This window comes from Equus asinus, chromosome 11, assembly GCF_041296235.1.
Source record: "Equus asinus isolate D_3611 breed Donkey chromosome 11, EquAss-T2T_v2, whole genome shotgun sequence".
NCBI lineage: Eukaryota > Metazoa > Chordata > Mammalia > Perissodactyla > Equidae > Equus > Equus asinus.
Window position 1 is genome coordinate 29,396,734 of NC_091800.1, and position 27,031 is coordinate 29,423,764.

The 27,031-nt window shown below is 37.6% G+C and overlaps 1 protein-coding gene across 1 annotated transcript in view; it reads right to left on the reverse strand.

Annotated features, from left to right (window-relative positions):
- Nucleotides 1-27,031, reverse strand: part of GTF2F2 (general transcription factor IIF subunit 2) — a 149,707-nt gene that overhangs the window by 110,001 nt on the left and 12,675 nt on the right. The window contains exons 2-4 of the mRNA XM_014838875.3: nucleotides 20,643-20,716; nucleotides 9,297-9,315; nucleotides 7,975-8,119 (exon numbers count right to left, since the gene is read on the reverse strand). Coding sequence (XP_014694361.1) covers nucleotides 7,975-8,119; nucleotides 9,297-9,315; nucleotides 20,643-20,716 — 238 coding nt within the window. The remainder of the gene's footprint in view (nucleotides 1-7,974; nucleotides 8,120-9,296; nucleotides 9,316-20,642; nucleotides 20,717-27,031) is intronic.

Consider the following 27,031-nt stretch of genomic DNA (forward strand, 5'->3'; position numbering starts at 1 on the left):
CTGCCAGAAACTAGGATGATTCCAAACGTTCAGTGGCATGGCTGTTTCTCAGAGTAAGCAAAAAACAGAGCTTCCTTGCTCCTTCCACAGGGGCCTCTGCACATAATTCACTGGAAAGTTAGAAAGCCAGGTGTGGTTGCCAAAGTGGCTGGGATTCAGAGACGGCTGCCATGGGCAGCGCAGGGAGGCAAGAGACAACCTTGAGCTGCCAAAGAACGCGTCAGTAAGCAGCCATTTACCCAGGAAGACCTAGCAGCATTTCTGTTACCTATTTTAAAAAGACTGTTTTAAAAATGTATTTCTAAATATAAGGAAATAGAGACGGGCTAGACCCACTTTCTCTCAGAGCTTTTGTTCTCTCATCCGCATAATGGAGATTTAATTTAAAGGCCCCTCCCTCTTGGGATTGTGGGGAGAATTAAATAGTCTATGTGAAGGCAGGTTATACACCACCATATACGTGTACTAGTAAATACTTAAAGGAAATAGTTTAACAGAGGTTCAAATCCAGTAAAAAAAAAAATATGTCCTGTACTCTCAATACCAGGCACAAACACTGAAACAAACATAGAATCCACTGCTATGAATAACGCTGCCCTAAAAAGCACTAGAGAGAGGAGGTGTCTCTATTAGGCTACAGTCAACAAAAAGGGTTCAACACATCACGAGATATCTCAAACTGGAACCTGAAATCTTTTCTCATGACAACACACTAAATCTGCATTCCTCAGAGTGTGATCTATGACTCTCTCAGAGTGTGACCTTGGGGGCATCCTTAAGATCACTTGGGTGTCCCCAAGGTCAAAACTATTTTCATTAAAATACTCAGTTGCCTTTTTTCACTGTGTTTTTTGCACTGACGGTGCAAAAACAATGGTAGGTAAAACTTCTGGGCCACCACAAATCAAGGCAGTGGTAATCCACTGTACCAAACTGTATTCTTCACCACCCCACACTGGTTAACAAACAGAAAAAAAAAGGCAGTTTCACTTAGGAATGTCCTTGATGAACAGTAAGAATTATATTTTATTTAATTTTGGTTCCTAAGACACATCCTTTAATATTCCATGACGTGAAACGGAAAGCACACATAAAGCACTTCTGCTGGATACCAACACAGAACACCCGTCTCAAAGAAAAGCATCTGTGTGACTGATTGAGTTGGGAGATCATCTTTACCTGGAAGAACGATTGAGGCAAGCTACGGTTATTGCAACCAGATATCTTAAAGAAATTTTCTCAAAAATAAATGCAATAAGCCCATCCTTTCAAAGAAACAACTGACAGCATTTGTTATCATTAATAAAATTCAACCTTTGAAGTGAAAATTAGAAGTTTTGAAAAACTTGTACCCACCACCATAAGCTTGACAGCTCTCCAATACTTAGACTTTCTGATTAAATCAGTGATGTTAACAAATGCAAACTTTTGATACTGTATAAGGAAACATGTCAAGACGTGGAAGAACTGCATGACTCAGTGAACCAATATTCTCCAAATGATGGACGCGTGATATTACAAAATCATGAATAGGTAAAAGATCCATTCAAAGTACAAGATAAAACCAGTGGATTCCAATGTAACAGGGCACAAAAAGTTCACTGATAGAGTTTCAGATTCTGTATCGCAACAAACCTTTAACAAACTAACATTTGTAGAGTTCTGGTCTAATACTGAGAGATTATCCACAGTTATCTGAAAATGCTATTAATTATTTCTTTTTCTTACTACATATTTGTAAGAGGTCAGATTTACTTCAGATACTTCAACCAAAACAACATATCACTATAGACTGAATGCAGAAATGGATACGTGAATTCAGTTTATCTTTGAAGCCAGACATTTATGAGATTTGCAAAATGCTACTCTTCCCAGTAATTTATTTTGGAAAACAGGGCTTGGGAGTCTTTTTTCATAAAAATGTTATTTATGTTAACATGTAATATACAAACAGGCCCTGAGACCAAAGAGTTCCAGAACCACTGCACTAAAGTGATACAAAATAATTACAATTATGATAGATAAAGCTAAAGAAAATCTCACAGAGTCTCATTGTATGGCAACTAGTAATATGCATATGGTGATAATTTAGGCAACAGAGTGTAATTCATGTTTAAAAGCAGTGATAAGAAAAAAAATTCAACCAAGAAAAAACAGCTGTAGTTTGAATGCCAACAAGCATATCTACATACATATATATATATATATATATATATATATATATATATATAAAGCTTAATTTAAAGCTCTGAAAATTATATAACGGATATCTTATTCTCAACAAAGGGGGGAAATGGACCAAGTTAATGTTTCCCATAAACACTCAAACATTCAACTTAAAAATGAAAACATTCCCTTTATCTATGCTTCATTTACCACACTGGTAGGACAGTCCATACAAGGCAGATTATAAATTCTACAGTATCAGTTCAGTTTGCAAAGTGACTGACACTACAGCATCTTCAAAGAGCATTCCCATGGATATACATCTTTCTTCAAATACAAACTAATACATTCTAAGACATACGTGTGTTGGTATATGTTACCAAATTCAAGCTTGAAAGGAAATAGGGCAGGCAACAACCAAATAAATTCTCACATACTTTCAATTGTCTCCACTGCCATATTACCCAGGGAATATGTCTTATCATAACGCATACAGTGGTTAACCAAGTGTCACAGCACACAGTGCTAAACTTCTCTGATTAGCAAAGAGAAAGTAAAAGAATCACCTGTGCCAGAATACAAGTATGACGAGCAAGAAACAAAATGGGGAACAAAGGAACTTAATGTTCAATTTTGAACCTAAAGTGTCTTAAGGAAAAGACTGTTAACTCTGAAGGAAGAAAATCCATCCTTTTGTTAATGACAAGCCATCTCACTTAAAAACCATTCTAAAAAGTATCTTTAGAGTCCTTACTGCCATATGAGTCGAGACGAAGGAAGAATCAATAAAGGTTAGAACAGTAAAGGGAAAGGTGGTCATGACTGTAAAAGGCAAACAGATCGCTGGCAGAGGAAAACCAGAACAGCAGAGGCAGGTGCCAGGAAGCCATTGTAAGAGATAAGGAATTCCAACAGACTGAATTAGAAGAAGGTGGAGAGGAGAGGGAAGTTTTCAGAGGACCACTTTGGATTAAGCAGTATCAAGAAATATACGTGTGTGATTTCTACTATAGAAATGACCAAATGAGGCAACTGATGACTGTGAGAGTGAGGCTAAGAATTATTATAGCCAAGAGAACAGAAGAATGATGTATCACTGACAGAAATATGGATATATGCAAATAAAGGAATGGAGAAATCAACATGATTTCATATCTTCTGAGTTTCTGGTGATAAGAAATCCAAGCAGACTGTTTGTTAAGACAACTAAAGATGGAACTGGACATAAGATGAGTGACTAGACCTTTGTCACTGATACCAGCCTGGTCCAGGTATCTGCCATCTCTCCCCTGGATTACTGAAATAGCCTTCAGCTTCCGCACTCGCCCTCAGGATCTCTCCTCAACCTCCCAGCCAGAGTGAGCCTTTAAATGTAACTGAGATCAAATCATCACTCTGCTCAACACCTTCCAGTGGCTCCCCTTTCACTCAGAGGAAAATCCAAAATCCTTACAATGGTTTACAAATCCCTTCATGATCTGCCACCACCAATCTCCTTCCTCTTCGGCCTAAAAGCCTACCACTCTTCCCCTCTGCCCATCTATTCCACCCACACTGACCTCCTTGCTACTCCTGGAACATGCCTCACTTGCTCCCCACTTTAGGGTGAATGTGTTCCCTCTGCCTTGAAAACTCCTAGTTGGCTAACTAACTCCACACGGCTAACTCTTCTGAAGGAGTTCAAGACTTTGTTTAAATTCCATCTTCTCAACGGCCCACGCTGACCACACTAATTAAGGCCCACCTTGACCACACTATTTAAAAGTGCAAGCCCCACCCTCAACCTAGTACTCCGCATCCCACTGACTGCTTTTTTCTCAGAGAACTTACCACCTTCTAAACTGTGATAGGATTTACTTGTTATATTTATTATTTGTTGCCGTTTCCTCTTAATAAAATGTAAGCACCATTAAGGCTGAGATTTTGCTCACTAAAATATCCCAAGCCTAAATAAAGGAGGGCCTGAAAAAAGTAGACACAAGTATCAATTTGTGGAACTGCTACAGAGGGGTCAAAGATAACGAAAACCTAGAGCAAAAAAGTCACTGAGTTACCATCAGCTCTAACCCTGCCCATTTCTTTCAATATTTTCTAACTCAGTGATGGTTTTACCATTCATCCAGATGCTCAAGCCAAAAAAAGGATTAGAAACCATTCTAGATTTCTCACTCATCCAATTTCCCCACACTCAATTCATCACCAAAAGCTGTCAAAATTACCTCTGTCTCTAGAACAGGATCCCTCTTTTCCATTCCCATTGCACTAGTTCAAACTTTTTCATTTCTAGACAAGACTATGAAGTCCACAAATGAGCTTTGTTGCTTTGATCTAACCAGGACTATTTAATGGATTTTAGATAGATATAACAGAGAGATGACAGGTAGGAGAAAGCAAAGTGAAGAATAGGATACTTGAAGGTGAGAAAAATGAAGTTTATCTTCACTTTCTTTCCTCCTATTTAATGTATCCTATTCATATACTTCAAGGTGCAGCGCAAATATTATACCCACTTTTGAAGCCTTTCCCAGTTCTTAAAGTACACACCTTTTTTTCCTCTTTGTACATAGCACCATTAGAGCACTTTCTGTAATAATTATTTTTTCACATACCAATTGCCCAATTGGACAGGACTCTACTCTTATTCCAGCACAGGGCCTAGCCTCAAAAATATCTGTTGAACAGATGAATGAACAACTTTTAGTTTAGAATTGGCAATTATAAAGAAGAAAACCTAAGCTTCAACAAAGGTAGGGGTGCAAAGGACAAAAGAAATAGTAGTTATCTAATTAACAACAAAGAGTCGATAAAAATACTAAACTGAAGACCCAAAGGGGAAAAAAATAAAGGTTAAACATATGAGGCATTTCTGCCTAAATAAGGGTAGAGATACGGGTACTAGCTAATATAGATTCCCATGAAAATATTTAATAGAGAAATAGATTATTTAGAATTTCACAGAGAAATGTGGAGGCGGAAGAAGGGCTAATCCAAAATAGCTCTTAAAAATAAAATATGTTCTCTCAGATAGGAACACTCAACCAGAAACAAATTAACTGTGTTCCTAAACCACTCATGAAATGTAGATTATTTTAATTAAGGTGAAAGCATTGTAAAACGTATCTGTTCCCTCTAATCTCATCTCCCCCAAAGATACTCAAATACGTAGAATTTAATCATTACAATAAACAGCTCAAAAGGAGTCTCTCAAAAACCAGCAAAAGTATGTTAACAGAAGGAATGAAGTTATTAAAATTAAACTCCATACACTCAACTGAAGTTTTAATTTTTCTTATAAAATTCTAAGTTTTACAGACCTGTACACTATTAAAAAGAAATGAAGTGCCTAGAAAAGCAATTTTTTATAAACAGGTATAGTTCTGTGCTTGAGGGAAAACATAAAAATATTCAAGATAATGCCTGCCTTGTGTACATTTCAATGTAAAATAAACAGCTTAACCACTGTAAAATGGCTCAGTTACTTATTATTTGGCAGGTTCACAACCAAGCAAGGTAACACTAGAGTGGTGACTCTGGAGCTTTTTTGGGTCACAGACCCCAATGAAACCTATGGTCCTGTCCTATAGAAAAACATGCTGATATACATATACATCCACATTTTAAATATGTCATGGCAGTCACAGAGCCCCTGCTATTTATGACTTCCCAGAGATCCAAGAAACCCAGTTGTAGAACTGATACTAATGAGTAGAAATAGCAAATGATGTAAGGCTCCTCAGAAAAGGAAATAAACTGTTAATGACAACTCTGGAGCTTTTTTCTCAGTCATCGAGGTAATCAAAACACTAAACATAAAAATCTCCATTGGCTGAATTTTATCAAGTGATAAATACCCAGATAGAGCTACGTACATGCCTTAAAACTGAAGCCTAAAGTGTTTAAAAATAAGATTTAATATTAATAATAGTAATAACAGCTAAGAGTTATTGAGCATTCAGTATGTACCGAGCATTGTTCTGTTTTAAATATATTCCTATTTATGTATAAACATAAATAATTATCCCCCATTTCACAAATAAGGAAATTAAAGCACAGCAAGGCTCAAAGAGAGTCAAGGAGCACTGACATGAAACAGAAATGATTAATGAGGTTAAGAAGCTAAATATTCCCTTATAGTGTACACAATCTCACAGCAACTTAGACCTGCATTTGTATTATCATAGTTCTACAAAGCAAGAACATATTGTCCAAATTCCAGAAAAAGGATGACAATCTTGATCTTTTCCATATCCCTGCCGAGATCATCCTTATAATACCATATTCACTTCGGAGAACACTGTAACCAGAAATGCGAACACAAGATGTTCAAGAAGAGCACAACACTAAAGGATTTACAAGATTAAAAATGGAAGATTAATTTGGAGAATAACAAACCTCAGCTTTCTAAATCACTGTCTTTTGTATAAGTACCAGCAAATAAATCACACTTTGGAAAAATCAGCAACTTAGTAAGAGAGAAAATCTGAAATAGGGTACCTTTTTCTACAAAGATATTCAAGTTTCCCCACCTAAAACCTTTTTCAAGCCTCTGCCTCCTTTTTACCGTCTTAATGCCATGCCTCTTCCACTCCAGGGACAACCACAACAGTAGAGAAAACCTCATGGGTTCAATAGGTCTTATTAAATGCCATGAATGGCAAGACAAATCTCGGATTCCTTGTACGTGCCTACGCTATGCCCTGCACAATGCAGCATACAATCAACACGTGCTGAACAGCTCCATCTTCTCCAGGAGGAGATGCACGTGTTTAACATTTTCTACCTCCCACAATACTACACTACAAACTACTATAGCAGCAGAATAATGCAATAAAACAACTCTTTTACCTTAAACTACATGAAAGAAAAGTTACAATTTACCATTTTGTTAGATTCTATATTCAAGGGGGAAAAAATAAAGACTAACTTTTTTAAAAGATCAGTTTATGCAACTATTGGTAACCCAAGACACCACAAAAATTTATATGAACATATTCTGTTTTTTAAAACAATGACATTTTTAACATTCTATAATTTCTTACAGCTTTCTTTGTAAAGTTTAATGAAGATATAACAAAATCCCGGATCTGTTTCTTTTATACAACCAATAAACTTTTTGAATTAGACATGAAAAATTAGCTCCATTACAATGAGTTGGCCTGCTGCTTTAATAGTAATAGTCTAAATTCAGTGATGGCTAAAATCAAGAAACAATGAAAATAAACATAAACATATATGCCAGAAAAAAGCTCTCTCCGTATTGAATTCACAAACTGAAACACTTGCTCCCGATTTACTGAACTGTTAAAATATCTGTTAGCAAATACACAAAATTTACAATACTGATTAAAAGAAATTAATCTCTATGCCTTAAAAAGGCCCTCAGTATAGAAAGCATACAGGAGCAAAAATTCAGACTAAAATATTCCCTAATATTAAGCAATATTTTTTAAAACACAACTTATAGTTGCTGAATATCAATTTACCAAAACATGGAAGTATGACCTTATCTTGGCAAAGCTTAGGATACTGTTTCTTCAACATCCTAAAAGACAGCTTGATGCACCACACTGTTCCATCTGCTTTGTTCTATTTCTTCATGCCCCAAATGGAAACTAGACCCTTTGAGTAACAGCCAAAATTTCATCAATCGCAGGAAAGTACTTAGAGCAGAGAAGTAGTATGATATGAATAGCAGAGGTAGACAGAACAGTAGGTGAAACAGTCTTGCTAATGACCTTAGAGTGTATGTCAAGATAGAAAATCTATATGTGTACAGGAATCACCTGAAATAATATTATTCCCACTTACCTGATGAGCTCTCAGTAAATACAGTTAATGTCTGTCCTCCAACACTTTGTAAGACAAATGGATGTTCTCTAGGAGCACTGACTGAAGCTGGTTTTCCGCCAATATCATGAATATTTGCAAGATCCTCATTCAAAGTAAATGACACCTAACAGACAGACACATTAACCAGAGCTTATTACAACAGAGTTTTGTATTCAAAGTATCTGTAAAAAAATTCTGATTATAAATCAAATACTTTTTAAAAATGTGAATCTTTTCTAGTCACTTTATTAACATTTTTCTAAAACTTTATCAAAAAATCCTTAATACTTAGTCATAAAAAGAGAATCTATTCCCATCTGTGAGAATAATGGGGCTAATCTACCATTATAGACAGCTTTCAAATGTTCTTTGGTCTGACGAAATTCTATTTCCAAAATAGGAGTAAAATTTATTTTCCGAAGGTTTTGAGGTCACAGGATCATCTCTTATTATATTTAAATCCTTAAATATAAATGTATGTCCTTAAATACATACATTATAGATATATATATATATATCTCCTAGCAAAGTATCTGGCACATAGAAGGAAAACAGTATTTGCTGAATGAGTGAACATTTCAAGAGTATTAAGAAAGCAATTATACTTAAAGAGGGGAGACGTGAGCTATTTACTAAGAAAGCTTAACCACTCCTATAAACAGAGAATACATTTCTTTATTAGGTCTTAATGACTACTGTTTGTGTTCATGGTGCTGTTTTATTTTTGAATATTTTAACAAATACAACTAAATATTTACAAAGATAACTCAATATTGAAGTTTAGAATAAAAAGACATAGTAGGTGTTCTTTCAAAATGATTTTTACTATATAACAGATCTCCCCCAAAAGAACATCAAATTTTACATCAAAGGGATTTACAAAATACTGATCTCCCAACCACATGGGAAGATTAAGTAGTTATTAAGTCTCTCTCTACTATGTGATAGGTACCACAAATTAAGCCCTGGATCAAAATATAAAACCCTCAAAAATCCAAATCAAATGCCTTTTGCCACACTGAAATAATGTTAAAGTTAGTAGTGAAACAATACTAAGTTTCATAGGACCGAGAGAGGGGATATTTTAGGTCAACGTAGGAAAATGCTAAGAATGAACAACTAGAAAGGAGTCCATTCATTCAGACATGAGAGGCATTTATACTACTATGTGTTCCTGACCACCAGCCACTAGTTTGACGTGGAGTCTTTCAGAATGCAAACACCACCCTCTCTTTACTATTGGTAATGCCTAGTGAAATAATCTCATATTTTAAATAAAATTTTCATAGAAATAATCTTACCTCAGTCCTTCCTTGATTCCTAAAAAAGAAAAAAGGAAAATTTTAAATTATCTAGATTTCATGTTTTTTCAAATGTAAGCCAAACACTAAAAGAAATAAAACTACCTCATATTTACATAAAATATTACATTTAGAGAGATTAACTAATATTTACCCTTGGCTCTCTTCAACTATTCTATTTGTAATCCTATAGAGAAAAAAGTCACATTAATCCCACGTGAGTATTTTAGATATTATGAGTTTGTGTCACTTAACACTATTACAACCTGTTCTAATAGTTTATCCAAATAATGATCTTGTTACAATTCTTATCTCTATTTCTGAGCATTTTTAGCATTCAGCAGCATGTGAATGCATATTTAATACCAGATATAGCGTATTTCAGCAAATTTTACTATATTGTCTAGCTGAATATGTTTCATTTACCTAACAAAATCTTAAAGATCAAAAATTATTAAATAACATTTTAAAGTTATATGCAATTTTTCTCCACTATAAAAACAATAAATGCCTATATGTAAACATTAGAAAAAACATTAATTATCAATACAAACAAGCCAAAAGAAGTTTTAAATTAGCCAGAATTCCACTGTTACACGTGGAACAGTATATATCCTTCCAGACTATTTTCTAGATACAGTCATGTGTCACTTAACAACAGGGATGCATGCTGCAAATTGCATCATTAGGAGATTTCATCATCGTGTGGACATCATCATGTGCACATCAAGAGTGTATATGGGGCCGGCCCCGTGGCTGAGAGGTTAAGCTCGCATGCTCCGCTTCGGCGGCCCAGGTTTTCGCCAGTTTGGATCCTGGGCGTGGACACGGCACCGCTCATCAGGCTGTGCTAAGGCAGCGTCCCACACAGCACAACCAGTAGGACCTACAACTAGAATATACAACTATGTACTGGGGGGCTTTGGGGAAAAGCAGCAAAAAAAAAAAAAGAGAGAGAAGATTGGCAACAGATGTTAGCGCAGGTGCCAATCTTTACAAAAAAATAAAAATAAATAGAAATTTTTTAAAAAGGAGTGTATAGCCTACTACACACCCAGGCTACATGGTACTAATTCTATGGGACCACCATCATTGTGGTCCATATGTGGTCCATCATTGACCAAAACATTGTTGTGTGGTGTGTCACTGTTATTTGAATTACATATTTTTTAATGTTTTTTTTACAAACATGGAATCAATGTATACTCTATAAAATAGGCTAATTTTAAAAAACATACATGAAATACCTACTATATGCAAAGTACTGAACGTAAGGTCCTGTCCCCATTCAGCAGAAGGTATAAAAGCTACACTTGTAAGTATAAAAGGAGAGAAATTTCAATGTTTAAGAGAGCCATAATATGCCAGGATCAGACAGGAGGACATCACTTCTGCCATTTTAAGAGTTAAGGAATGGCTCGACAAAAGAGGCAGCTCTGAGCTAAGTCTTGAAGGGTACTGGGATTTCAACAGGCTGAGATGAGAACACAGTATTAGAAATAAACAGCCGAGCAAAGCCACCGAAGAGTCTGATCATGAAAAAGTGATCAGATTCGGCTGGAAGGGAGAGTGCAAAATAAGGAACAGTGGGAGATAAACTATACAGGAGAACTGGGGCTAGACCAAGGAATATTTTAAATATCACAAGACAGAGCACAGACTTCATTCTTTAGGCAATGGAGAGCCACAGGTACTGTTTGAACAAAAGAATAACAAGTACAAAGATATGCTCCAAGAAACTTGGACCAGAAAATATAGAGAGAATGGATATGAAGACTAGTTAAAAAATTACTGTTTCTCCATAACACCACACTGAGTTTCCACTCTGCCTTCATTCAGTCACTTAATCACTCATTCTGTCATTGTCTACTACATATCCACTAGGCACGGTGCTAAGTGCATGATATAGTATGAGTATAGGTCATTGACAGCAAGAAGGTCTTAGTTTAATGAAAAAAGACAGATCCTATCCATGAACAACTATAAACAGGATAATAACTTTATGACAGAAGTACAACACACTGTCATGGAAACACAGATGAGAAAGCTAGGAAAAGATGAACTGAGTGAGGTCCCTTCCCTATCACTCCTGAATGTGGACTCCAGAGACACTGAATTTAGTCACCTTTAAGACCAAGGTGCTGTCAGCAAAGCACAGGGCAAAGATGCAGGAGGCACTTGGGTAATGTTTACTGAATTGAATTGGGACTAATGGAAAAACCCACATAAAAGTAATGAAGGCTTGAATCAGGCAGTGATAGAACGCAAGGAGGAGTGTATGACAGGGCATTTAAACTGTCAGAACTGATAGAAGAGGAAATGACTGGAAGTGGGCAGCAAGGGAAAAACGATGGATTAAAGATCACACTGACATTTCCAGTCTAGGTGACTAGAAAATCACCCAGACGCAATTAGGGAACACAGGCGGGGAGGACAACTTCATTTTCATATACATAATTATAATGGCATCATAGCTGGAAGGATGAGATTAATGAGCTCTGAATTAATTTTCTAGAAAAATAATTAATCCTTGAAGACAAAACTTATTTTAAAGGGATTACACGTTTTTGTTTTGCTTTTTTTTACTGAGGTAACACTGGTTTATAATATTATATAAATTTCAGGTGTAGATCACTGTATTTCAAGTTCTGTGTAGACTACATCATGTTCACCACCCAAAGACTAATTACCGTACATCACCGTACACACGTGCCCTGTCACCTCTTTAGCCCTCCTCCCTCCCCCTTCTCCTCTGGTAACCACCAACCTAACCTCTGTATCTATGTGTTTGTTTGTTGTTGTTGTTGTTGTTTTTATCTTCCACTTATGAGTGAGATCATACAGTATTTGACTTCCTCCATTGAAAAGGGATCCCACACTCTTTTGTATTGGTGTGTGAATGTATGAAGTATGCATGACCTTTTATTGTTCTATGTTACAACTAAAATACACCCTTTCCATGATGAACTGTGGTTAAAATTATAAACATCAACTATTATAAAAGACAGTAATATCTTCAGAAATGCATGAAGTAAACACCTGGCCTATACTTTCACTGAATGCCTCACAATGCTGTGCAGTTTCTCCTTCATTGCTCTGAGCCTATTTCTCAATATCACACAACTACTTCTTTAGACTCCAGTCTTGTTCCTCTTGCCTTTAAAAAAAAACAAAAACAAAAAACCTAATCATTTGTCTTTCCTTTTTCTTACATTTCTTAAAACACTTCTTAGATTTGACACCAGTGGGGCCAGACTTCACTAATCACTGACAGTCAATAAAGCACCACCTTTTCCAGGGTACGAACATCAACCAAATAATACCAAGTCTTTAATTGCTCTCCAGGGTTTTTTGTTGTTTTTGTTTTGTTTTGTTTTAATTCCTATTCAAAAGTCCCCTCCCTAAACAATTCAGTTCAAAAACCATTAGGTGAGGCCAAGCAATCTAAGAAACTGCAGAGTGGGTTGAGAATGCTGGTCACAGCCCAAGTCGGGTGGAGAAGTGCCTGGGGTGGAGGGTGCAGCCTGGGGCAAGGTGTCAAGAGCCCAGTGAGATAAGGAGGGCATCCCCATAAAGGAATGGCTCAACAAGAAGTGTGTCAGAGCCTAGTGGGGTAAGGGGCATCCACATGGCGAGGTAAGGAGGCAGAACGCAGCCTCAGAACAGGGATGGAAGCAGCCTAAGGAGGGGTGCTAGAGCCCAAGCGGGGTGAGGAGGGCATTCACATGTGGGGGGGAGGGGGGGATTCTGAACAAATAAGTGAATATATTAAGAATCAGGTTTCTCACCTTCAGAAAACAGGTACAAATATGAAAAGGGAGAAAACTGCAACACACCCTGTGGTGTTGAACTGGAATTGGATATTGGTGTAAATTCATGATTTTCAATGTATGCAGATATAGAAATAAGCATAGATGTAAAGGTGTGTGTGTGCATACATTCCCTAGTTCTACCCCAAGAGGCCCTGGGAGCAGCAGTGACCACTTGTGGTATCCAGATCTTAGTTTCTAAATACCGTTCTCCTTTAGAAGGAACCGCCACTCCTTGGAAAAATGACTGACTCCAGGGCTTAGACAGAAATGTACAAGATGAGTCTAAAACATCTTTCTAAGCCAAAACATAAGCACTCAAAGAATGATGAGGACATGTCAAAATGACACAGGACTTACACTATTGAACTATACACTTAAAAATGGTTAAGATGGTAAATTTTATATGTGTTTTTTACCACAATAAAGGGAAAAAAGGGAGCTTCCACTGGCTAAATTTTGGGTAATTTGAACATTAGAATAAACGATGATGGTAACAAATTGTGATCCACCGAATAAAACTGGAATCCATGTGTTCATATTAACATCGATAAATAAAGCGGAAACTTTGATGAGGAATGGAGTGTTTATACAGTCTCAAAGTACAACGCCACAGAATACTTAACAATTAGGAGAAAAGAGTGAATTTACAGTGAAAAAGCTTAGAAGACACTCCTTACTCAAGTGATCAAAGTTACCCCTACCAGCAATGGGACAAAATGAAAACATGGAAACCTTGCTAGAACACAGTGAAACTCAGCTTCACCTTTGTGATATTCTTGCCAAAGATGCATAACCCAAATCTAATCATGAAGAAACATCTGACAAACCCAAATTTTATAAAATAACTGCCTGGTAAACATCAAGAGCATTGATGTTTATATAGTATACAAGTCAACAAAGACTTGTTCTAGATTTAAGGAAAGTGGGACCAGCCCCATGGCCCAGCGGCTAAGTTTGCACGCTCTGCCTTCAGCAGCCCAGGGTGTACCAGTTGGGATCCTGGGCACAGACCTACGCACAGCTCATCAAGTCATGCTGTGGCGGCATGCCACATGGAAGAACTAGAATGACTTGCCACTAGGATATACAACTATGCACTGGGGCTTTGAGGAGGGGGAAAACAAAAGAGGAAAACTGGCAACAGATGTTAGCTCAGGGCCAAACTTTCTCACCAAAAAAAAGGAAACTAAAGAGACCTGACAACAGAACACAAAGCAAGATTGCAAGATTGTAGATGGGATCTTTTTGCTATAAATGTTATTGAGACAACTGGCAAACCTTGAATGAAGTCTAAGGATTACACAGTGGTATTATTTGATATTAATTTACTGATTTAGAGGAGTGTACTGTGATTATGCAGGAGAACGTCTTTGTCTGTTCTTTGTGCAGTTCTTCCAATTTTTCTGTAGCTTGAGATTGTTTTAAAATAAAAGTATTAAATAAATTTAAAATGTGCCCAGTTCACTTACTTAATCCCTTACTAAGGAATTTGGGAATATTACTAATTTTTCTCTATCACAAACAATGCTGAAATGAGTATCCTTGTACATCAATCTTTGCATCACTAACATGGGCTAAGATCCTAGAAATTGATGAAACTGCTGGGTCAAAGGCATGAACATTTTATTATTAACTTACTATTAACTTTATTAACTTTATTATTAACTTCCCCAGCCTTCTCTCTATCCCAGTCCTACCCTGCTGGATGAGTTTGTCATCCAAACAGTTCTCAACACCCGTGTGTGCGTGCGTTTATATTATGTATATACGTAAATGTGTATATATACACATAAGTATGTTGCCAGACTGCCCTTCAGAAAGTTGGTACCAATTTAAACTCTTATCAACAGTCTAACAATGTTTTAAACTTACTAATTTTATAACAGAAAAATTATATCTCACTGATTTTTTGTTCGCATAGTTTTTATTAGTCGGCCCCATATGAACTTAAATGTCAAATGTGTTTAGAAATAACCCTAAAAATTAAGAGTTACTAGGGGCCGGCCTGGTGGCACAGCGGTTAAGTTCGCACGTTCCGCTTCTCGGCGACCCAGGGTTTGCCGGTTCGGATCCCGGGTGCGGACATGGCACCACTTGGCACACCATGCCGTGGTAGGCGTCCCACATATAAAGCAGAGGAAGATGGGCACGATGTTAGCTCTGGGCCAGGCTTCCTCAGCAAGAAGAGGAGGACTGGCAGTAGTTAGCTCAGGGCTAATCTTCCTCAAAAAGAAAAAAAAAATTAAGAGTCACTAAGAGAAGCCACATTAGTTCGGACTGCATGACTGTGAGTAAAATACAACATATATCAAACCGAAAACTGAAGTTTTCTGAGGCAGGATGGTGATGCAGAAAGGTCAGTTTTAAAATTAAACTAAGTCAAAACTATAAACTAACTGAAATGTGGTACACATTAGATGTCCAAAGATACAAAAATAATCCAAGTACAATGGTTTAGTAACATCGCATAAACTGCTTGAGAAAAATGGCTGAAATGTTACCAAATGTTAAAATATGCTGTTACTTTCATCTTACTCATAACTAGGCCCCTCTTTCTTAGGTATAAACAGAACCAAATTTGGGAAGAGCTGCATTCCCAGCTGCATGTTTTCTCCCTCCTCTCTGCCTCTCCCAGTCCTGTCTGCTGAAATGAACAAACACCATGTAGATCTTCCTGGCTTCTGGCTATCGCACAGCAAGCTGCTGCTGCTTGACTCTGGGAGATGTGACGGGGAGGGGAGGTGTGTACCCACACCACATCAGACACAATGCAGGGTACACAGTTTGCACCGCGTACTATGTGTGGCAAGACAGTAGGTGAATACTTCTAAGTATCTTACATGCATTTAACCTATGAGGTATTAATGCCATCTCCCTCTAACAGATAAAGAAACAGAGCGGGTAAGCAACTTACCCAAAGTCATACAGCTAGTAAGTGACAAGGTCCAGACAAAGCTCAGAGTTCACTGACTCCTGAGTCCACACTCATAATCAATATGCCACATTGCCTTTTGAAAACCTTAGTCATTTTCATTTTTTACCCAAATATACTTTTTTTCAACCACACAGATAACCCATAAACTGGTTAATCTGCCTAAGAATCAATAGTTGATTATACATCTTTTAGTCTTAAAAATATTTGAAGACAGTTTCACATGTCTGCTCTAAATCTTCTCTTAACAGCCATAGTACCTTCAAACATTCTTCACAGGACATTGGGTTTTTTTTCAGTTTTCTCATTATCCTAGTCTCACTCCACTGAATGAACTTATTTGTCCATGTCTCTAAGTGCAGCACTAAGAAATGAACATAATGTTTGCATTGTAAGCTACCTGGCAAAGAAAAGAATAGGATTATCATCCCATTTTAATCTAAACAAAAAACATCTATTAATGGAGCCTTTTGTTTATAGCCACTTAAACTTGATGACTCATATTAGCTTGAAATCAAATAAAATCCTGATAAACTAGTCACATGCACTGCTAAGCCATTCCTCACTCATCCTACATGTGTTGAACAGTGAATTTAGTAATTCAGTAAAATGAATGAAAGCTAAGAAAATTAGTAACATAAACAAAATAGCCAGAGACTTACTTTGGAACAAGCAGTTTCCAAGCATTTCTATAGCAATCTTAGGGTACTAATTACTATAAATCTGTTCTCATCATTAAAAGGATCTAGGTCTTCTACAAGATTGATTATGTATCATGTTAGGTAGAAAACCTGCTAGACCTACATATAAAATACACATACACATCTGTTAACATTAAGGGCAAACATATAGTTTATTGTCAAAGCCAGGACACTGTGGAGAGTGAATGAGGGGACATTATCAATAATTGCACAGGGAAAACATGTAAAATGGGGCTGTTATAGGCAAATCTGGGGGTATGGCCACCCGAGGTATATTAGGAACAACTATGTAAACCACCTGCTTCAAACTAAGGGAGAAAAAGAGCTTGAAATTTTCTACCAAGCAAAGAGTGATAAAGAAAAGTTGCAGCACATCCATTATTGCCTATTTAGCATGCTGTCTTTAATATTTTACTTTAGAGATTAAAGCAGTATTTAGGGCTGTGGGGGACTGGCATTGGCCACCCCAATATATGTCTCTTTGGCATGAGGATTATTTGGGGCTGGTTACTTTTAATAAACTGGGACAGGGAAGGAGGCTCTGAGGAGTGGAACTTCCTTGCCCTTTGTTAGGAGACATTCACATTTTAAAGGAAATCTCCATCTGTAAAGGTGTGTTCCTCTCTGTACAGGAAGAAGGGGGGATGACTTTATCTCTAGAAACTCTTAATCAATAGGGAAGGCAAGGACTTAAATCTGCATTTGTTTATTGTGCTTGTCTGGTAACCTCCTGTAACTGACTCCCCCCATCCCCAACATCCTCCTTTGTCTTTAGCTGAATATGATATTTAAGGTGGGGGCTTCAGTCATTTTGGCGAGTTGCTCAGCTTGCCTGAGCCTCTCCCATGTATACATGTTATAAAGCTTGTTTAATTTTCTCCTGTTATTCTGTCTCATGTGAATTTAATTCGTTCTCCAGCCAGAAGAACCCAGAGAAGGTAGAGGAAACGTCTTCCTCCCCTACAGGGCTTACATAGGTTTCCCTGAACCTCAGCTCCTTTTACTCTACTTCCCATACAAGCCCCTCCTCCCCACACCAAAAGAAAGATTTTACATTCCTCAAACACGCATTTTTACACAGGTTTTCAGGAAGGCAATATTCATGGTAGGGAAAGGAGAACATTCGAGATTACAATGCATTTTAACAAAGCCTAAGATAGTTCATTTGCCTCATAAAAACCCTATGGGTTCTGGAAGGCATTCTTACCCACATTTTACAAACAAGAAAGCTAAGGCTTAGAGGGCTGAGGCCCAAGGTCAGACAACTATTAACAATCACTTATGACCAGAACCCAGGTCCCGAGCTCTAGTGTGGTCATTCTACAATAGCACATGGCTCATCACGTACATATGTTTTTCCTTCAGCCTGCCTTTCCTCAGGGACATACACTTTGAGATTTTATTTTAACAGTGGCTCTCATTTCCAGTAAAACTAATTACAAGAAATTCTGAAGTCCACAATAGAAAAAGCAGGTAATTAACCACATTACAAAGGATTCCACGTTGAAAAAGAAAAAAGGTCACCACAGATTTCAATTAAAAGTATGTGGTCCTTTTTTCTTTCAATAAAAGTATGACAACTCATCAAAAAAATGTGGTTTATCTACAACTTTCCAGGAATACGCTCATTTTATAAAGTTAAATACACAAACAAATGACAACCATTTCCATATTATCTCACTGGATTCATACAAAAGGCCTACAAAACAGGCAACTTGAGGGATAAGGAGTCTCAACTCAAAAGATTAAGTGACCTGCCAAAGTCTCACTGATAGTGAGAGCTGGAAGTGGAACCTGCTAGAGTTTTCTTATCACTTAAAGGTCTGAATTCAAGACTGGTTCCACTATTAAATGTGTAGTCATTTCTTAAGAAAAGAAGATATTACTTGTCCCTACCTAATTTCAGAACTGTGGATATAAAAGCATACCTGTTTCCAATCAATATCTTGTTAAAACAAAATTGAAGAGTTAAAAGATATGTCTAGAATGAAGATAAGTAAGATAAAAAACAAAATACTTAGGGCATAAACACATGAAGGCATCAAAGTTTCTCACTTTAAAGAGAAAGTAATCATCCAAGCATACAGTGTTGCTCCTCCAAAGAACAAAATCCAGAGGGTGTTCACCAAATCCAAACTTCACAGCTGATTGGCTTTAATGAGGAAACTTTAAAATGATCTCCCCAAAAGTATAAGCTTTGCATAGAGACAGTAGGTATTTGAGGCAAAAAGAGCGCTAGGCCTTATACTTTGGGAAACCAAGTAGGAAAAATTTAAGCCTGAAAAATGTCACGCTCTAATTTTCTAACTCCCTCATTTTTGGAACTATAACCTAAGGAAATCAAAGAATAAAATAGCTATTGCTACTAAATTTGTTATAGCAGTTTCACTTACTCAGTGTCTACTATGCCAGGTGCTGCTCCAGACCCTGGAGATTACATAGTCAACAAGACAAAACTCCTGACCTTGTGGAGCTTATGCTCTAGCGGGAGAGATGGACAATACAAACAACAAATACACAGTCTATCAACAGGCACAGTAGAAGCTGAATACATATTTATCAACTACATGAACGAATGGTGGTAAGTGCTACAGACGGAAAAAAGAGAGTAGGGAGACAGAGAGCACAGGGTGCTATTTTATATGGGGTGGTCAGGAAAGGCCTCACTGAGCCAATACTTGAACAGAGACCTAAAAGTATGGAGCAAGCCATGGGGATATCTAGCGTAAGAATGTTCCAGAGAGAAGGAACAGAGGAATAGCAACTATTAAGTCTGAGATGATTCAGAGACATCCAAGTAGGAACCTAAAGGAGGAAGTCAAATATATGAGTGTAGAGATCAGCGGAGAGACCAGGCTTGAGCTGTATCTTTATATACCACCTGGTATGTGCCCTGACACCAGGTGAGACGACCTAGAAGTCAGTCAAAAGAGACAGAAGAACTAAAGACTATGCACCGGGGTCAAATAACACTCAGAGACTGAGAAGATGAGAAAGAGCCAGCAATAGAGACTGAGAAGGAACAGCCAGTGAGGGAAGAGAATCAAGAGAATCGTGTCCCGGAAGTGAAGTGAAAAAAAGGGTTTGAGGACAGAAGTGATCAACTACATCAAATTCTCTTGAAGGTCAATTAAGCAGAAGGCTGCTAGCTGCCTCTTAGATTTAGGAACGTGGATGTGGCAGACTGCAAAAGACAACCACAAATTCGTTGCAGTGACTCCCACCAAGAGGTGGAGTCTATTGCTTCACCCTTGAATCTGGGCTTGGTTATGCGAGTTGCATTGGCCAATAGCATTTTGGCAAACATGATGTAAGTACTGGCTTGCAAAGTGCTTGTGTACTGGCGCTTCCCTCTCTTCTGCTACTAAGAACTCTTTCACCACCATGGCTGACATGGGCTAAGTTTTGGAGGCTTCCCTCCCTAACAAGGCCATTTCCTCAATCAGAAACTACGCTTACATGTTTACTAAGTGTTCCCTACCCTCCTCCAACACCTCTATAAAAAGATATGGTGGCACAGTGGCAAAATCCTTCTACTGAAGCACTTAACTTGGTGCATCCAGTTATACCCAACCCAAGCACACCTCCTCACAAGATGTGGAGATGATGGAGGGAAAAGGGAACTATATACTCTGCTGCTTCGCTGCCAGTAAGCTTTACCAATAAATTTGACTTTATATTCACACCTGTCAACAGAGGGGTGAAGGTGTCTGCATACATGTATACACATGACTCCTTAAAGGGTACCTAACCATCTCTTGATAAACCTTGACATGCTCATTATTTCTCATTTTCCAGGTAAATTCTCTACTTGAAAAAGAACTGTAATTTCATTCAAAAGGACTCATAAAAATTCCAAAAAACAGCTTTTTAAAATGTCAAAAGTACATAAATAACTTACTTGGCAATCCGCAGTTTCCCAACTTCACCTCTTCCAGGGGCTTTAGCCCATTGCTGTGACAAATATTTAGGAACCTAAAACAAAGTAAAACACTAATAAGTCTATGTTTTGGATGCTAAAACATCTTTTTACACAGAAAAAGATACAATGCTTCTATTTTACTTTCTGCCTGTAATAACTGGCCACTAAGTATCAAGCTCTCATTATAAGTTTTACTCTATAAAGAGTACTAAGAAATTATTTTAGCTCTCAAAGAGCTTAAAGTCAATCAAGTTGGTTATACAAAACTAACACTGGTCAAATAACTTAACAATAAGGAAGTGTTAACTTATGTTCCCAAAGTCCAATAAAAGTTCAGAGATGGGGGGGGGGTGACATCAGCATTATGGCGGAGTGAGCTCTCCGCTTAGACTCTCCTCTCTAAGATACAACAAAAAGGACATTCATATACCAACAGAGGACATTCACACAACACAAAAGACGTCTGAGAGACCCACGCAGCCATATGTCTGAAGGTGGAGGTGCTGGACCCCCTGGAGGAAGTGGAAGAAGGTAAGGGGAATCCCCTCTCCCTCCCAAACAGCAGTGACCCCAGAAACATGCGCAGCTCTGAGAGGAGAAGCAGCAGGAGCGGCCCTCTGTGGGAACACCATCACTCTCCGAGTTCCCTCACAGCCTATGGGAAAGCCCCACACAGACCTGACAAAGCTATTGCAGAGGTGTCTTCAACAAGCTAGCATCCCAGGAGAGCAGACAGTGAGTGCAGAGGGAGAACGCTTCCAGGATCATGCAGGTGAAAGAAAGCACACCTCCCCGCACCTGGCACTCCAGTTCAGCCAGTCGGCTAGAGCACCACACAGACAGAAAAGTAGCCAGCAGCTGTGAGTGAGTGAGCCGCAGACCGTGGAAGGCTCAGAACACAGATCTCCTGATACTCACCCGGTGGCGGCAGGGGGAAGCTGCAACCAGATACTATCACTATTCAGAGACACAAATCCACGCCATAGAGAAGTATGAAAAAATATATTAAACCTCCAGACCAGAAGGAAAATGATGAGTACTCAGAAATCAATCCTGAAGGCACAGAAATTTATAATCTAAATGACAGAGAATTCAAAATAGCTATCATAAAAAACCCAATGAGTTACAAGAAAATACAGATGGACAGTTCAACAATATCAGGAACTTCTTTACAAAAGAGATTGAAACTATAAAGAAGCAGCAATCAGAAATACTGGAGATGAAAAGCACAATGGATGAGATAAAGAAAAATCTGGACTCCCTGAACAACAGAGCTGATATTATGGAGGAGCGAATCAGCAGTCTTGAGGACAGAAATATAGAAATGCTTCAGATGGAGGAGGAGAACTAAGACTAAAAGGAAATGAAGAAATTCTCCAAGAAATATCCAACTCAATTAGTAAATGCAACTTAAGGATTATAGGTATTCCAGAGGGAGAAGAGAAGGATAATGGAGCGGAAAGCTTGTTAAAGAAATAGTAGCTGAGAACTTCCCAAAGCTGGAGAAGGAGCTGGAAATACAAGGATTCTAAAGTAGCAAATAGATCTCCTAACTATATCAACGTAAAAAGACCTTCTCCAAGGCTGATAGTTGTAAAGCTGGAATAAGTCAATGACAAAGAAAAAATATTAAGGGCAGCAAGGCATAAGAAAATAACTTACAAAGGAACCCCTATCAGGCTTTCAGCAGATTTCTCAGCAGAAACCTTACAGGCTAGGAGACAGTGGAATGATATATACAAAATTCTGAAAGACAAAAACCTTCAGCTAAGAATACTCTATTCAGTGAAAATATCCTTCAGATATGTTGGAGAAATAAAAACTTTCCCAGATAAACAAAAGCTAAGGGAGTTCATCACCACAAGGCCTCTTGCTACAAGAAATGCTCAGGAAGGCCCTCATACCTGGGCAAAGAAAAAAAAGAAAAGGGTTACGAAGCATTGAGTAAGGAGATAAATAGGTAGACAAAATCAGAAAATTGCACCTCTCTATCAGAACAAGTTAGTAAAAATTATAACATTAAAGATAAAGGAAATGAAAATACCAAAAAATAAATATAATCTCATGATTTTAACCACAAACTCACGACACAAGATGGAATAAAATGTGACAATAATAACTTAGAAGGGGAAGAGGAAAGGGATGGAACTGGCTTAGTCTAAGGAAATAAGAGACTATCAGAAAATAGACTACCTCATCTACAAGATTTTATACACAAACCTCAGGGTAGCCACTAAACAAATAATTACAACAAAGACACAAATGATAAATAAACAGAAAACTAAAAAAACCACCATAGAAAACTACCTAACTGAATTGGTAGTCCAAAATACACATGACAAGAAACAAAGGAAATGCAGAAGAACTGGAAAATGAGCAATAAATGGCAGCATTATGCCCTCATATATCAATAATCACTCTAAATGTAAATGGATTGAATTCTCCAATCAAAAGACAAAGAGTGGTGGGATGGATTAAAAGACAAGACCCAACAATATTCTGCCTCCAGGAAACACATCGCAGCTCCAAAGACAAACACAGGCTCCGAGTGAAGGGAGGGAAGATGATATTCCAAGCTAATGGCAAACAAAAGAAAGTAGGTGTTGCCATATTTATATCAGCCACAATAGACCCAAGATAAAACAGGTAATGAGAGACAAAGAGGGGCAACATATAATGATAAAAGGGACACCCCACCAAGAAGACATAATACTTATATATGCACCCAACCCAGGAGCACCAAAGTACATAAAGCAACTATTAAGAAACCTAAAAGGATATTAACAACAACACAATAATAGCAGAGGATCTCAACACCCCACTTACATCAATGGATAGATCATCCAGACAGAAAGTCAACAAAGAAATAGTGGATTTAAACGAAAAACTAGACCAGATAGACTTTACAGATATATATAGAATACTCCATCCAAAAAGAGCAGAATACACATTCTTCTCAAGTATACATGGAACATTCACAAGGACAAACCATATGTTGGGAAACAAGGCAAACCTCAATAAATTTAAGAAGACTGAAATCATACCAAGCATCTCTTCTGACCATAATGCTATGAAACTAGAAATCAGCTACAAGAAATAAGCTAGGAAAGGGACAAATAGGTGGAGGCTAAACAACATGCTACTGAACAACCAATGGATCACGGAAGAAATTAAAGGAGAAATCAAAAAAATATCTATAGACAAATGAAAATACACCATACCAATTAATATGGGATGCAGCAAAAGTGGTCCTAAGAGGGAAATTCATAGCAATACAGGCCCACAGGAACAAAGAAGAAAAATTTCAAATAAGCAATCTTAAACTACACCTAACAGAATTAGAAAAAGAAGCACAAACCAAGCTCAAAGTCAGGTGGAGGGAAATAATAAAAATAAGAGCAGAAATAAATGAAATTGAAACAAAAAAGGCAAGGATCAAAGACACAAACAGCTGGTTCTTTGAGAAGATAAACGAAATTGACAAATCCTTAGACTCAGTAAGAAAAAGAGAGAAGGCTCAAATAAACAAATTAGAAATGAAAGAGGAGAAATTACAACAGATACCACAGAAATACAAAGGATTATAAGAGAGTATTACAAAAAGCTATATGCCAACAAACTGGATAACTGAGAAGAAATGGATAAATTCTTAGATTCATACGAACTCCCAAAACTGAATCAAGAAGAAATAGAGAATCTGAATAGACCAATCACAAGTAAAGAGATTGAGACAGTAATTAAAAATCTCCCAGAAAATAAAAGTCCAGGACCAGATGGCTTCTCTGGAGAAGTCTACCATTTAAAGAAGATTTAATACACATCCTTCTCAAACTATCCCCCAAAACTGAGGAAGACAGAACACTTCCTAACACATTCTACAACTCCAACATCAGCCTGATACCAAAGCCAGACAAGCACAACATAAAGAAGGAAAATTACAGGCCAATAACACTGATGAACATAGATGCAAAATCCTCAACAAAATATTGGCAAACCAAATAGAGCAATACATTAAAAAGATCATACACCATGATCAAGTGGGATTTCTACCAGTGACACAGGGATGGCTCAACATCCACAAATCAATCAATATGAGACACCACAATAACAAAATGAGCAACAACATCCACAAATCAATCAATATGAGATACCACAATAACAAAATGAGCAACAAAAACCACAAGATCATCTCAATAGACACAGAGAAAGGCATCGGACAAGATCCAACATCCATTTATGATAAAAAACTTTCAATAAAATGGGTATAGAAGGAAAGTATCTCAACATAATAAAAGCCATATATGACAAATCCATAGCTAACATACTCAATGGGGAAAAACAGCCATCCCTCTGAGAACAGGAACAAGACAAGGGTACCCATTCTCACCACTCTTATGCAACATAGTACTGGAGGTTTGGGCGAGAGCAAATAGGCAAGAAAAATAAATAAATGAAAGGAATCCAAATAGGCAATGAAGAAATGAAATTCTCGTTGTTTGCAGACAACATGATTTTATATATAGAAAACCTAAAAATCCATCAGAAAACTATTAGAAATAATCAACAACTACAGCAAAGTTGCCAGGTACAAAATCAACTTACAAATATCAGTTGAATTTCTATACTCTAATAACAAACTAACAGAAAGAGAACTCAAAAATACAATCTCATTTACAGTCACAACAAGAAGAATAAAATATCCAGGAACAAATTTAACCAAGGAGGTAAAAGACCTATACAATGAAAACTATAAGACATTACTGAAAGAAACTGATGATGACATAAAGAAATGAAAACTATTCCATGCACATGGGATTGGAAGAACAAACACAGTTAAAATGTCCATACTACCTAACGCAATGGACAGATTCAATGCAATCCCAATCAGAATCCCAATGACATTCTTCATGGAAATAGAACAAAGAATCCTAAAATTCATATGGGGCAACAAAAGACCCCAAATAGTTAAGGCAATTCTGAGAAAAAAGAAGAAAGAATCATAATCTCCAACTTCAAAATATACTACAAAGCTATAGTAATCAAAACAGCATGGTAGTGATACAAAAACAGGCACACAGATCAATGGAACAGAATTGAAAGCCCAGAAATAAAACCACACATCTATGGACAGCTAATCTTCAACAAAGGACCTAAAAACATACAATGGAGAAAGGAAAGTCTCCTTTTTTTCCCCCTTGAGGAAGATTAGCCCTGAGCTAACATCTGCCACCAATCCTACTCTTTTTGCTGAGGAAGACTGGCCCTGAGCAAACATCCATGCCCATCTTCCTCTACTTTATATGTGGGACGCCTGCCACAGCATGGCTTGCCAAGCAGTGCCACATCCGCACCCGGTATCCAAACCGGCAAACACTGGGCCACCAAAGCGGAACGTGCGCACTTAACCACTGTGCCACCAGACCAGCAAGTCTCTTCTATAAATGGTGTTGGGAAAACTGGACAGCCACATGCAAAAGACTGGAAGTAGACCATTTTCTTATGCCATACACAAACCCAAAATGAATCAGACTTGAAGGTAAGACCTGAAACCATAAAACTACTAGAAGCAAATATAGGCAGTACACTCTTTGACATCTGTCTTCGAAGGTTCTTTTCAAACACCATGTCTACTTGGACAATGGAAACAAATGAAAAAATAAACAAGTAGGACTTCACTAGACTAAAGAGCTTCTACAAGGCAAAGGAAACCAGGATCAAAACAAAAAGACAACCTATCAACTGGGAGAAAATATTTGCAAATCATATATCCAACAAGGGGTTAATCTCCAAAATATATAAAGAACTCACACAACTGAACAACTAAAAAACAAACAACCCAATCAAAAAATGGGCAGAAGATATGAACAGACATTTTTCCAAAGAAGATACACAGATGGCAACAGGCAGATAAAAAGATGTTCAACATTAGTAATCATCAGGGAAATGCAAATCAAAACTCCACTAAGATATCACCTGACACCTGTCAGAATGGCTGTGATCACCAAGACAAAAAATAACAAATGTTGGAGAGGTTGTGGAGAAAAGGGAACCTTCATACACTGCTTGGGGGAATGCGAACTGGTGCAGCCACTATGGAAAACAGTATGGAGATTTCCCAAAAAGTTAAAAACAGAAATACCACATGATCCAGCCCTACCACTACTGGGTATTTCTCCAAAGAACGTGAAATCAACAATTAAGAGACTTATGCACCCCTGTGTTCACTGCAGCATTATTCACAATAGCCAAGATGTAGAAGCAACCCAAGTACCCATCAACTGATGACTGGATAAAGAAGATGTGGTATATATACACACAACCAAATAATACTCAGCCATAAAAAACACAAAATCATCCCATTTGCAACA